General features: G+C 47.2%; 1 protein-coding gene across 1 annotated transcript in view; it reads right to left on the bottom strand.

Annotated features, from left to right (window-relative positions):
* Window positions 1–2,112: 2,112 nt before the first annotated feature.
* The window catches only part of TMEM115 (transmembrane protein 115), a 32,637-nt gene continuing 22,046 nt past the window's right edge, over window positions 2,113–12,703 (bottom strand). The window contains exon 2 of the mRNA XM_030206181.1: window positions 2,113–4,299. Within this exon, the coding sequence (XP_030062041.1) occupies window positions 4,083–4,299 (217 nt within the window). The 3' untranslated portion in view covers window positions 2,113–4,082. The remainder of the gene's footprint in view (window positions 4,300–12,703) is intronic.

Here is a 12,703-nt window from a genome sequence, read left to right as displayed (position 1 = left end):
TGGCTTATGAAATTATAAATACAAGTAGTTCCATCTCTAAGGCAGTCGGGGGCCTCACTGAAAACTTTATTCAGTCAGTCATTTCTGTAGCTCGTGTTCATAGCCACTGTTTGTCAAACAATAGCTGAAGCACAACCAAGGCTGCCAGAAATTGTAAAAACTTTTCTATGACATATTGAGGCTTATTACTTGCCAAATTTCTCAGTAGTTTTTCCTGTAGATCTGGAATCTCCATGCTGTGTCTCACCTGTTATTCAAAGAAATAAGCACTGGCAAATAAAGAAGAGCCACACACAAACTGTCAGGCTTTTCAAAAGCAGGAACTAGGATCGTGAGCCCTTGGACCACTGCCGAGGAGCGGCAGTGGCAAGCAAAACCACCCCACCAGGACTAAGACAGAACCTCTGACAGGGACGGCTAGACTTCACCTGCACTTAGCTACCCTTCCCCAGGAGTTGAGCCCCTGGGTGCAGGTGGCCGGGAGGACTTGCCAGACAGGGTCGGAACTGGACCCCAGCAGGATACACACAGGGACTAGAACACACAGGGAGGCTAGGCAGAATACTAGACTATGGCTCTCAGACAGACAAGAGACAGAACTGAAAGCTGCAAGCAGCCACTGAAACAGGGAACAAACACTGAGAGATAAGGGACAGGACTAAAAGCTGCCAGGCAGCCACTGAATAAGAAACACAGGCAACCAAGAACTAGACAAAGACATACAAACAAGAAACAAGACTGGGAAACAAGCAATACAGAACAAAAAATACAGAACACAAAGCTACACAAGACACAAAGCTACACAAAGACTAAACTAGAATCAGGCTAGAATTACTGGACTAGGCAGAAGTGCACAGCACCCCAACATACCAGGCCTTAGGCGATGCAAAGGCAAAGCAGAGTTTCCAAATCGCTATAAGCCCAGCAGCAGCTGAGACTCACTGCAGCAATCACCAGGCAGCTACGGGTGCTGTGCAGGCTCAAACAAGACAAGTCCGGCAGGCCAGAAGATCCTGACTGACTAGGCTGAATCTGGAACGGGAAACAGCACACAAAGACAGAACTAACTCAGGACGAACAAACAGAAGCCAGCTCAGAAGCTGACCGCTGGAAATAAGGTGAGTCTGAGAGGGGTCCACGACCACAGACGTGACACAAACACACAAGGCATCAATGTATTAACCTGACAAAGGGGAAAAATGCTACAATAACAAAAAGTTATAAAATAAAGAGGGATATTTAGAAAAGGATAAAACTTTAGTTTTCCGTCACTCCTGTTTTTGCCTGTTGGCTGGAAGTGTGCATGATTCTAAGCTCTGCTTTATTTATTTGTTACATTTGTACCCTGCACTTTCACACAGATAGCAGGTTCCATGCTGCTTACATAGTAGTAAGATCACAATGTGTAGTACAGAGAAACAGGTTAAGCTTGTAGATAGGTAATAATATAAGGGGACAGGTGGTAGAGGAGGTAGGAGAAGGTGCTAGTTTTAGGCTAGATTGGGATAGTCGGGATAGGGTCCGGGTGAGCATAGGGAAAAATTGGAGGGGTGGTCTGAATCATTGCCGTTGTCACAGGAACAGGTGATGAAATAGGAGGGTTCATAGAGTTAGGTTGTGGCGTTTGGATAAGTTTCCTTGAATAGATGGGTTTTTTGCGATTTTCTGAAGGGCAGGTAGTCTTAATAGAACAAATCTGGGAAGGGCTTTAGATTTCAGTAACAACAAATAGTCCAGGTGCAAGCAACTACATTTTGGCTAAAAACACCATATAAAAGATAATCTAAGGCGAACTAACCCTGTTTATTATATAACTAAAACCTCTTAAGGAGCTTTTAAAGGAGGATAAAATGAGGAAACTGTAATTGTTTGTCAGACAGAACCCTTTCTGAGTAAGTAATGATGCAGCCCAATTGATTACAGGAAAGGAGTGAAATTAGCAATAAAATGATCCAGGTCATACTGCTTGCACAAAACCTATGCTATAACGTAACTGGAATGCAGAACTTTGCATACAAAGCAGCTATGGAAAGGACACCTCTTAACCAGTACCAACCAAACTTGCTGAATTAAACACAATTTTCCAAACAACCCTTAAACGAGATTTAGAGACATGTTCAAAGAACAGTTTTATTTGATACAGAAATTATTTTTTTATTGTATTGTTTTGTTGGCAAAATCATGTTGAGTGGTTATTTTTTTAAACCCAAGATCATCCAGAAGACCAAAGGCTGGCTCTGGGTGCCTTCTCCAGGAACCAAGAGCTTTCATAGCCACCTGAATATGCAAGAGAAAGGAGAGATTCTAAAGAAAAATGAGGTGCCAGGCAGTACTGCAAACAATTGTAAAACTGAATCTACCTTCTATAACATAGGACATTCAAATCAGTATTACTATAGCTGTTAAGCCTTTGTTCAGTCCATGGTCTCCAAGCATTAGGTTGCTGCCAGCAAGGTGAACAAGGAATAAAATAAGAAAATCTTACATAATAAAAATTATGATCATTATAACAAGGAGGACTAACAGTTCAGCATTTTGGTAGCAACAGGGTGGCAACAATGACCTTTATATTTCTCTCCTCTATCACATATAAATTCCTGGTGAAATTCTATGATTCAAAAATCAGAAAGGCAGCTTACTCCCATTCCAGCTGCAACTAAAGCGAGATAACATACAAACCTGTGAGATAAGCAACTACAGGCTGTGCTTTTCCAGTGCTTGGCTCTGCCTGGCCCATATTCGCGGGGGTGGGGGCCTGAAAGGTGGATTTTTATGGGGCTCTGGCACAGACTACTTCAAAAACTGATCTATTCTCCTCCCAGGAGACAAGTGCCTCAACTTTTATTCCCAGAACTACCAAAGTACGATTTATGCCATTTCTCTCTCCCTTCAATGTAAGATCCTACAACCCTACATGCTTCTGCCATTACAATGCTGAGTTTATTTCACATGGCAGATGTAGCATGCTCTATATATACTGACAATAAAAACAAAAAACCACTGCCTGCAGTCTGCCACCTACTTTTCCCTAAAATGTCTCATCAAAATTAATCAAACTAATCAGTAATACATTTCAGATAAAGTGATCCGTAACTAGTTACCTCCAAAGTACTAGTGACAAGTCCATTCATAACCTGAGCTGAGTCAGGCCTGATTTTAGCTCACTACACGCATGGAACTGTAGTTCAGCAAATACAGGTGTGTGGAGAGAGAGCAGAAGAAAAGCAGATCTCCTTTCACACAATAGGGTAAAAGCAGAACTACTCAGCTAATTCTATAGGGATTCACCCTCCCGGGGAGGGAACTAGTTGGCCAAAAATCAGAGCCATGCTCTCAAGACCCTCTCCTTAGATAGGGAATTCAACGTGCACAGATTTGGTCACTTAGTTTTCAGCACAAAGTGATTCTCAGCCACTCTGTGTGAAAACAGTGCTTTCACAGGTGCACTAGGAAAACACTATGGACTTTTGAGCTAGCAATATGGCCACAGCCCACAAATGCTGGGGTATCTGCACTTTCTAGCAGCACATCCTGGAGAATTACATCCACTGTTTACCTGCCTTCTGGGGTTCACAACAGAATAAAATGCTAAAAATATCTAAGTACCCCCATTTTATAAAGTAAAAAAAAAAATAATAAAACAGAAGAAATTGCATTTGTCCAATATTTTAAGATGGAAAGCTGGCTGGCACAAGGACCCAGAATGAAGAGGCACAGGGGGAACCACAAACCATCACTAGATTTGAGGTTTCATATACAAACAAATATAAAAAGGGGGGGTGGGAGAGAGGAGAATTATAGGGTACATTCAATCCTCTCAAGTCCACTATGAGGAAAACTCGAGAGTTCAAAGATCACATCTCAGCTGAGTCGACATCTAACCAGACAGCAAATTTTCCCAAGGACCACAGGAGGAGTTTCCTATGAACCAGTGCAAGGGCAGGAGAAGCAGACAGTGCTGGCGTGATTTTACTCAGTAGATGAATGGCTGTATTTGTAGTAGCTCTCAGAAACAGCGAGAGCAAACATGACAGGCCATGGGACAGGGGTAAGAGTATGCGTCTCCTGGTGGGGGGGTAAAGTTACAGCTGAGAGGGGGCATCGTGGAAAGTGATGAGACTGGACTCCTGGCCTCTGCTGCTGCTGTTGTCTCGGCTGTTCTGGCTCTTCTCAGGCAGTAAAGGGCTGTCCACGTTGCTGCTACTGCCGCCATCTTCCTCGTCTTCCTCCTCCATGCTAGGCCATGATTGATCTTCCACACGTTTCAAGCGCTCATTCAGCGCCTTCAATGCTAATTGTCTGAGAAAAGACAAGAGGGGAGCAAAGTTACTATCCAGCTCCTGCCTGAAAGTACTACATAAATCACAAGCAACTCACATAATTTAATTAGATGTTACATTTCTGACTGGATATGGACTTTATCAATTTTATATTCTACAACAGGTAACCTCTTTGAGCAGAGACTATTCAAATTAAATTTGCATCAGGAGAAAGGGAGCTGAAGTACCCAATCCCTTCCAAAGAAGTTCCCTTGGAAGCCAAAGTGTAGGAAGTGTCCCTGGAGACTTTACTGTTTAATAAGCACTTGATATAATGCAGGACAAGGGCATGCTCAAGGTGGTTTACAATCTAATACTTAGAGAAAAAAAAAAAAAAAAAGGACAGGAACAGCATCAAAAATAGGAGGGAGAAAGACAGAGAAAAAAAACACACAAATACAATCAGATCAATACTTGAGCCACAGAGACCACAACCACTGCTCCAAGAGAGGGGACAGTGAATTAAGATCTAGGGCTTATACAATTTGGCCAATTGGAAAAAATAAGTCTAAGGAGCAACCCTAAATCTAAGGTAAGAAGGTTCCTTACAAAGATCTGTGGGTGGGGAGGTCCAGGGAGCAGAAGGAAAACAGGAAAAAGCAGATTGATGTGTGAATGTAAAACATAAAATTGAAGGAACACAAACAAGACTCATAAGCAGAACGCACAGATTGGAGCAAGGTAATAAGATAGATATGCAGAAGTTGTACCAAAGAGACTTTTTATGAGGATTTTAAACTGAACTCTACAGAGAGCAGGTAGCCAGTGATAAAAGTGGGGTTTTTCTACTGAATTTTCTTGCTCTTGTAAATATGTGAATGGTGGCTACTGATTGTAGGCGCTTAAGTTTTCTGGAATTGAGGCCAGCATAAATCGCATTGCAGTAATCAAGTCTTGATAGAATAGAGAATTGACAGAGGCCTGGGAGTCAAAATATTTGCAAATAGTATGGAAACAACATAGTGCAAAGAAACAGTATTTCAGTTGTTGGTCTAGGTGAACACTTAAATAACGAAAGACGGTAACTAAAGGAATAGGTAAGTTGGAGAGCAAAGGAATGGAATTTGGAGAACAAGGCCTACCGATAAGCCAAACAAGACTGTATAACGGAGTCCAAACAGAGTCATGAAAAGAGAGTAAAAGGACGTCATCCATATAAATGCACACAGAGATGTTATTAATTTGGATTAAGGTGAAGATTAAAATATAAGATCAAAGAGAATGAGGGCAAGAACAGAACCCTAAGGGACAGACACCACAGGAAAGGAGTAGAGTGCAGAGGTACTGACACGTGTGTTCACAGTGTAAGTGCGATTTGCAAGATAAGAATGGAACCATCTAAGTACCAGAAAGACCTAGAAAAAAAGACGGTCAGTCTATCAAGAAGAACAGCCAAGATTGGGTGGCAGAGCCAGTGGTTGGGAGGCGGGGATAGTGCTGGGCAGACTTATACGGTCTGTGCCCTGAAGAGGACAGGAACAAATCAAGGTAGGGTATACACAAAAAGCAGCACATATGAGTTTATCTTGTTGGGCAGACTGGATGGACCGTGCAGGTCTTTTTCTGCTGTCATCTACTATGTTACTATGTAGCATAAAAAGAAAAGGGTGAAAGAAGGGCAACCAAAATTATTAGAGGGATGGAACTCCTCTCATATGAGGATAGGCTTAAGAGGTTAGGACTCTTCAGCTTGGAAAAGAGACAGCTGGGGGGGGGAATATTATAGAGATCTACAAAATAATGAGTGGTGTAGAACAGGTACATGTAAATCAATTTTTTTCCTTTTTCAAAAAGAACAAAGATTAGGGGACACTCAAGGAAGTTACATGGTACTACTTTTAAAATGAATAGGAGGAAATATTTTTCATCACTAAATAGTTAAGCTCTGGAACTTCTTGTAAGAGGATGTTATAAGGGAAAATTAGGTTCTTACCGTGATAATTTTCTTTCCTTTAGTCATAGCAGATGCAGCCATTACAGATGGGTTGTGTCCATCAACCAGCAGAGGGAGATAGAGAGCACACTTTTTTCAGTGCCTCATACCAGCTTGCTCCACTGCCTCTCTTCAGTATTTGAAGCTTCCAAAGCAGTATGGCAAACCGCAATGAGAATAACATGAGCTTTCCTCACAGCGAACGATGGCCCTACAACAAAGGGCATTAACTCAGAATGGAGGGAATGAAACATCCTCCCGGAGGACATAAACTCATCCTCCACTGAGACATAACTGGAGGGAATAAACTCATCCTCCCAGAGGGAATAAACTCATCCTCCAAAACATGAAACTGGAGGGAATTAAGTCATCCTCCTTTAATTGAACAAGAATCCTGAAGTCTGTTTTCCGACTTTCTCCCAAGGATGGAATCTCCAGGAAACACGAACAGAACCTGAAATAGATTTACAGCAGATAGCATCAGACAGGGAGGGATCATGGCTGCATCTGCTATGACTAAAGGAAAGAAAATTATCACGGTAAGAACCTAATTTTCCTTTCCTTGTCATCAAGCAGATGCAGCCATTACAGATGGGATGTATCAAAGCAATCCCTAGATAGGGTGGGAACAAGCCACACCACGCGCCAGCACTTGTGCTCCAAAATGTGCGTCCTTCCTGGCAGCCACATCCAGCCTGTAATGTCGGGCAAAAGAGAGCTTAGAAGCCCATGTTGCTGCACTACAAATCTCTTGGAGAGAGTGCTCCAGTTTCAGCCCAAGAAGAGGAAATTCCTCTAGTGGAATGCGCCTTAAAGGCATCAGGCGGAGGCCGGCCGGCAAGCAAATAAGCTGAAAAGATAGATTCTTTAAGCCAGCGGGCAATAGTGGCTTTAGACGCTGGAGACCCTCTGCGAGGACCTGATAGCAAAACAAACAGATGATCAGAGGTCCTGAAAGAGTAACTCGCAGATACTGCAGCAGAGTCCTGCGCACGGCCAACAGGTGCAATTGCCCAAAAGATTCTGGAAACTCCTCCTCGACAAAGGAGGGCAAGAAAATAGGTTGGTTTAGGTGAAACGCTGAAACCACCTTAGGCAAGAAGGAAGGCACGGTCCGAACCGTGACCCCGGACTCTGAAAACTGTAGAAAAGGGTCTCTACAGGACAGCGCCTGGAGCTCTGACACCCGTCTCACCGAAGTAATGGCCACTAACAAGACGGCCTTCAGTGTCAAATCTTTCTCTGAAGCACGCTGAAGCGGTTCAAAGGGAGCACCCTGAAGGGCCTTCAGCACTAGCCCCAGGTTCCAAGCTGGACAAGGTGCACGCACGGGAGGACGGAGCCGAAGCACCCCTCTAAGAAACCGTGCCACATCCAGATGAGCAGCTAAAGACACACCTTCAACCTTGCCACGCAGGGAGGCCAACGCTGCCACTTGCACCCGCAGGGAATTATAGGCCAAGCCTTTTTGTACACCATCTTGCAAAAAGTCCAGAATCTGCGAGACAGGAGCCCGCAGGGGTGTGATCTCTCTGGAAGCACACCAGACTTCAAACTGGCGCCAAATCCTGGCATAAGCCACGGAAGTGGAACGCTTGCGGGCTTGCAGGAGAGTGGTAATTACTTTATTGGAATAACCTCTGCCTCTCAATTGCGCCCTCTCAATCGCCAGGCCATAAGACCAAATCAGCCGGCGTCCTCCATGGTCACCGGACCCTGTGACAACAGGTTGGGAACCAGAGGTAACTGAAGGGGATCCTCTACGAGCATCTGTCGGAGGTCCACATACCAAGGCCTCCTGGGCCAATCCAGGGCGACGAGAACCACTTCTCCTGGATGCAGCCGAATCCGCAGGAGCACTCACCCTATCAAGGGCCACGGAGGGAACACATACAGTAGGCCTGGAGGCCAGGGTTGAGCCAAGGCATCCAACCCCGCCGCGCGAGGATCTCTCCGTCTGCTGAAGAAGCACGGGACTTTGGCATTGGTGCTTGTCGCCATTAGATCCCTCACGGGCTTGCCCCACTTGGCACATATCTGCAGGAACACTTCCCAGCTTATTTTCGAAAGAGAAAAACGCCCAAATTTCGACCTAAATCGGGAGATGGACATCCTTCTCTTGTGGGTGCCCAAATCGGTATAATCAAAAGCCGATTTTGGGCGTTTCCAACTGCACTCCGTCGTGGGAACGCATAAAGTTGACGGGGGCGTGTTGGAGGCATGGTGAAGGCGGGACTGGGGCGTGGTTATCGACTGAGGAGAGATGGGCGCGCTCGGCCGATAATCGAAAAAATAAAGGCGTTTTTAGCCAGAATGTAGGACACTTTTTCTGGACCTTGTTTTTTCATGAACAGGTCCCAAAAAAGTGCCCTAAATGACCAGATGACCAACGGAGGGAATCGGGGATGATCTCCCCTGACTCCCCCCCAGTGGTCACTAACCCCCTCCCACCAAAAAAACCCGAACTTTAAACACTTTTTTTTCCAGCCTCTATGCCAGCTTCAAATATCATCCCTAGCTCCATGACAGCAGTATGCAGGTCCCCCGAGCAAATTTAGTTTAGTTGGTGCTGCCCGGACCCATGCAGAGAGCAAAAATCAGAAGAAGAAAAAAAAACACACAAGTGCAGTTGGGGACGTCCAAATTAAAAAATAGTAAAAGGGAGATTTGAACCAGCCACCTTCTGATTCCCAGGCCAGTGCTCTAAGCACTGCACCACATGAATCAGTTGTTTAGACGTCCTTCCCTTTCTATTAAGTCCCTCCAAGTTTCTGTCAGCCAATCACAGCTCATTTAGCTGACATCATGTCAGCTAAACAGCTGTGATTGGCTGACTGAAACTTGGAGGGACTTAATGGAAAGGGAAGGATATCTAAACAATTGATTCATGTGGTGCAATGCTTAGAGCACTGGGCTGAGAATCAGAAGGTGGCTGGTTCAAATCTCCCTTTTACTATTTTTTAATTTGGACGTCCCCAACTGCACTTGCATGTTTTTTTTTTCTTCCGATTTTTGCTCTCTGCATGGGTCCGGGCAGCACCAACTAAACTAAATTTGCTCGGGGGACCTGCATACTGCTGTCATGGAGCTTGGGATGATATTTGAAGCTGGCATAGAGGCATCTCAGGGGGACCAGTACACTACCAATGCTGGCCCCTCCCACGACCAAATGCCTTGGATTTGTTCGTTTTTGAGCTGGGGCGCATTGGTTTCGATTATCACTGAAAAACGAAAACGCCTAGCTCAAAAAACGCCCAAATCCTATGCATTTGCCCGGCACAAACCGTATTTTCGAAACTAAAGATAAACGTCCATCTTTTTCGAAAATACAATTCGGCCCCGCCCCTTCACGGACCCGTTCTCGGAGATGGACGTTTTTACAAATGGGCGTTCGTGTTCGATTATGCCCCTCTTCGTCTGCAAGTTCCCACTCCGCTGGATCGATCTGATGCCTAATTAGATAATCGGCTTGCACGTTGCTCTGACCTGCAATGTGAGCTGCCGACAGAAACTGTAGATGCAGCTCGGCCCAGTGGCAAATTTGTTCGGCCTGCGCGGCTAGAGCTCTACACTGAGTGCCGCCTTGTCGATTTATGTAGGCCACTGCTGGTGTGTTGTCCGACAGCCAATCCGTCCAGGGTCACTTGAAAGGCCAGAAGCGCCTGAAACACCGCTTTCAACTCTAGGCGGTTGATGGACCACTCTGACTCCTCGGGTGTCCATAGACCCTGGGCATGCTTCCCCTTGCAATGTGCGCCACAGCCTTTCAGACTGGCATCTGTCACCACTAGGCACCAATCGGGGAGTGCCAGCGGCATTCCTCGCCGCAGCATGCTGTCTGAGAGCCACCACTCCATGCTGAATCGGGCCGCAGGGAGCTAAGAGAGTCTGCATTGGTAATCCTGAGATACTGGAGACCATCTTTGGAGTAGAGCATACTGTAGAGGTCTCAGGTGCGCTCTCGCCCAGGGCACCAGTTCCATGGTGGCCGTCATCGATCCAAGCAGCTGGACAATGTCCCAAGCTCGCGGGCGGGGCATCCTCAGGAGCAGACGGACCTGACTCTGAAGCTTGCACCGCCTTTGCTCGGGTAGGTACACATACCCCGAGGCTGTGTCTAACCTGGCCCCCAAATATTCTAGAGACTGCGAGGGGGTCAGGTGACTTTTGGCCAAATTGACGACCCAGCCCAGAGATTGAAGTACTGAGACCACTTTGGCTGTTACATGCTGACTCTCTGCAGCAGAGTTTGCTCGAATGAGCCAGTCGTCTAGGTACGGGTGAACCCGAATACCCTCTCGCCTTAGAAAGGCAGCTACCACCACCATAACCTTCGAAAAGGTGCGGGGAGCTGTGGCGAGGCCAAAAGGCAAGGCCCGGAACTGGAAATGCTTTCCCATCACCGCAAACCTCAGAACCTTCTGGTTCGGGGGCCAAATTGGAATGTGCAAGTAAGCTTCTTTCAGGTCCAGAGACGTGAGAAACTCTCCTGGCTGTACCATCGCAATGACGGAGCACAGGATTTCCATGTGAAAATGCCGCACTCTCAGGGACTTGTTTAATTCTTTTAAGTCCAGAATAGGGCGAAAAGACCCTCCTTTTCGCGGCACCACAAAGTAGATGGAGTAGCGGCCGCAGCCGTGTTCGGCAGGAGGTACCAGGGACACGGCCCCTATCTGAATCAGACCTTGTAAAGTCTCCTCTACCGCCACCCGTTTGGCGGCAGAACCGCATCGGGACTCCACAAACACGTATCTTACATGGGCGTCAAATTCTATTCTGTAACCGTCTCTGATCAGGTCCAAGACCCACTGATCTGAGGAAATGTTGGCCCACTCCTTGGCAAAGAGGGAAAGACGTCCTCCGATGACAGGACTCAAGGAGAGGGCTGGCGCACCATCATTGAGAGGGTCGCCCCTGAACTCCAGGCCTTGAGCCAGTGGCTGTGGAACATTTGTCCGAGCGAAAGGAGTTCCTCTGCTGAAAACGGACACGAGAAGTGAACCCAGCAGAACGCCCCGGGCGGTACCTTTGAGCTTCACAGAAACGAGGTCTGTAAGAGGAGTGGACCGCTGCAGCCTTAGAGGAAGGCCGAGGCCTATCTTCGGGCAAGCGCTGGGGTTTAGCCTCACCCAGGCTCTTCACAATTTTTTCCAACTCCTCACCAAACAGGAGAAGGCCTTGAAAGGGCAACTTCACCAACCTTTGTTTAGAGGCCATGTCCGCCGCCCAATGCCATAGACAAAGAAGACGGCGAGCCGCCACTGCTACTGCCATGTGTTTAGCCGAAGCTCTGACAATATCATAAAGGGCGTCAGCAAGAAAGGACAAGGCCGACTCCATCCGCGGAGCCACATCTGAAAAGGGCTCCGCTCCATCACCGGGCTGTTCCACTGCTTGTTGCAACCAAGCCAGGCAGGCTCTAGCAGCATAACAACTGCATGCAGATGCCCGAATAGTGAGACCTGCAATTTCAAATGACCGTTTAAGTGCTGATTCCTGTCTATGGTCTTGAATATCCTTCAGGGGAACACCTCCTTCAACAGGGAGGGTAGTTCTCTTTGTCACAGCTGTGACTAGGGCATCCACTTTAGGCATAGCAAAGCGAGCCATATGCTCCTTACTCAGAGGGTATAATTGCCCCATAGCCCTGGAAACTTTCAAAGGTCCCTCGGGGTCAGCCCATTGAGCCGAAATAAGCTCTTGGATGGAGTCATGCAAAGGAAAGGCTCGAGCAGGCTTTTTGGTACTAGCCATCCTAGGATTCACAGAGGAGGCTGTGCCACTGGCAGGGTCCTCAATAGAGAGAGCCTGCAGGGCATCAGAAATAAGCGCTGGCAGCTCATCACGGTGGAAAATCTTCACCGCGGAGGGATCGTCCAGATCCTGAGTCACTTCTGCACCAGACTCTGGCTCCTCAGACCATGAAGGCCTGCCAGAGTCCTCCGAATCCTCGCAGCCCGACCACGGGGGGGGGGGGGGGAATGGAGGTGCAGCACTCTCTGAAGGGGAATGAGCCCTTCTGCGCTTCATATTCTGCCAATTATCAGGGAATAACGCCTCAGAGGGCATACCCAGGCTAGAATCCACCGGGGGGGGGGGGGGGGCATTAGAAGAGGCCCATGCCGGGATTTGTGGGAGAGCTCTTTTAAGCATGTATGCTTTATGCATTAATAAGACAAAATCAGGGGAGAAAAACTCCCCCTGGCACCCGGAACTCTGCTGGGGCTAGTAGCTCCCATATCAGCCTCATTCCGAGGCCTCCCCCCCGGGCTCAGGACTCTCCGTCTCAGCGGAGGTTGCGCCATGTGGTAAATTCAAAATGGCGCCCTCTGCCAGCTCAGAGCGCGAAGAATCGTCGCTCGCCATGCTCGGGCCGGCTCTAACGTCTGTACAGCATGATTTACAGAGCCCCGCTGCTGATCTGCGCTTGCCACACTTGGAACATCGC

The sequence above is a fragment of the Microcaecilia unicolor genome, chromosome 6 (assembly GCF_901765095.1).
Source record: "Microcaecilia unicolor chromosome 6, aMicUni1.1, whole genome shotgun sequence".
Taxonomy (NCBI): Eukaryota; Metazoa; Chordata; class Amphibia; order Gymnophiona; family Siphonopidae; genus Microcaecilia; species Microcaecilia unicolor.
This window is presented reverse-complemented; position numbering and strand designations above follow the sequence as displayed.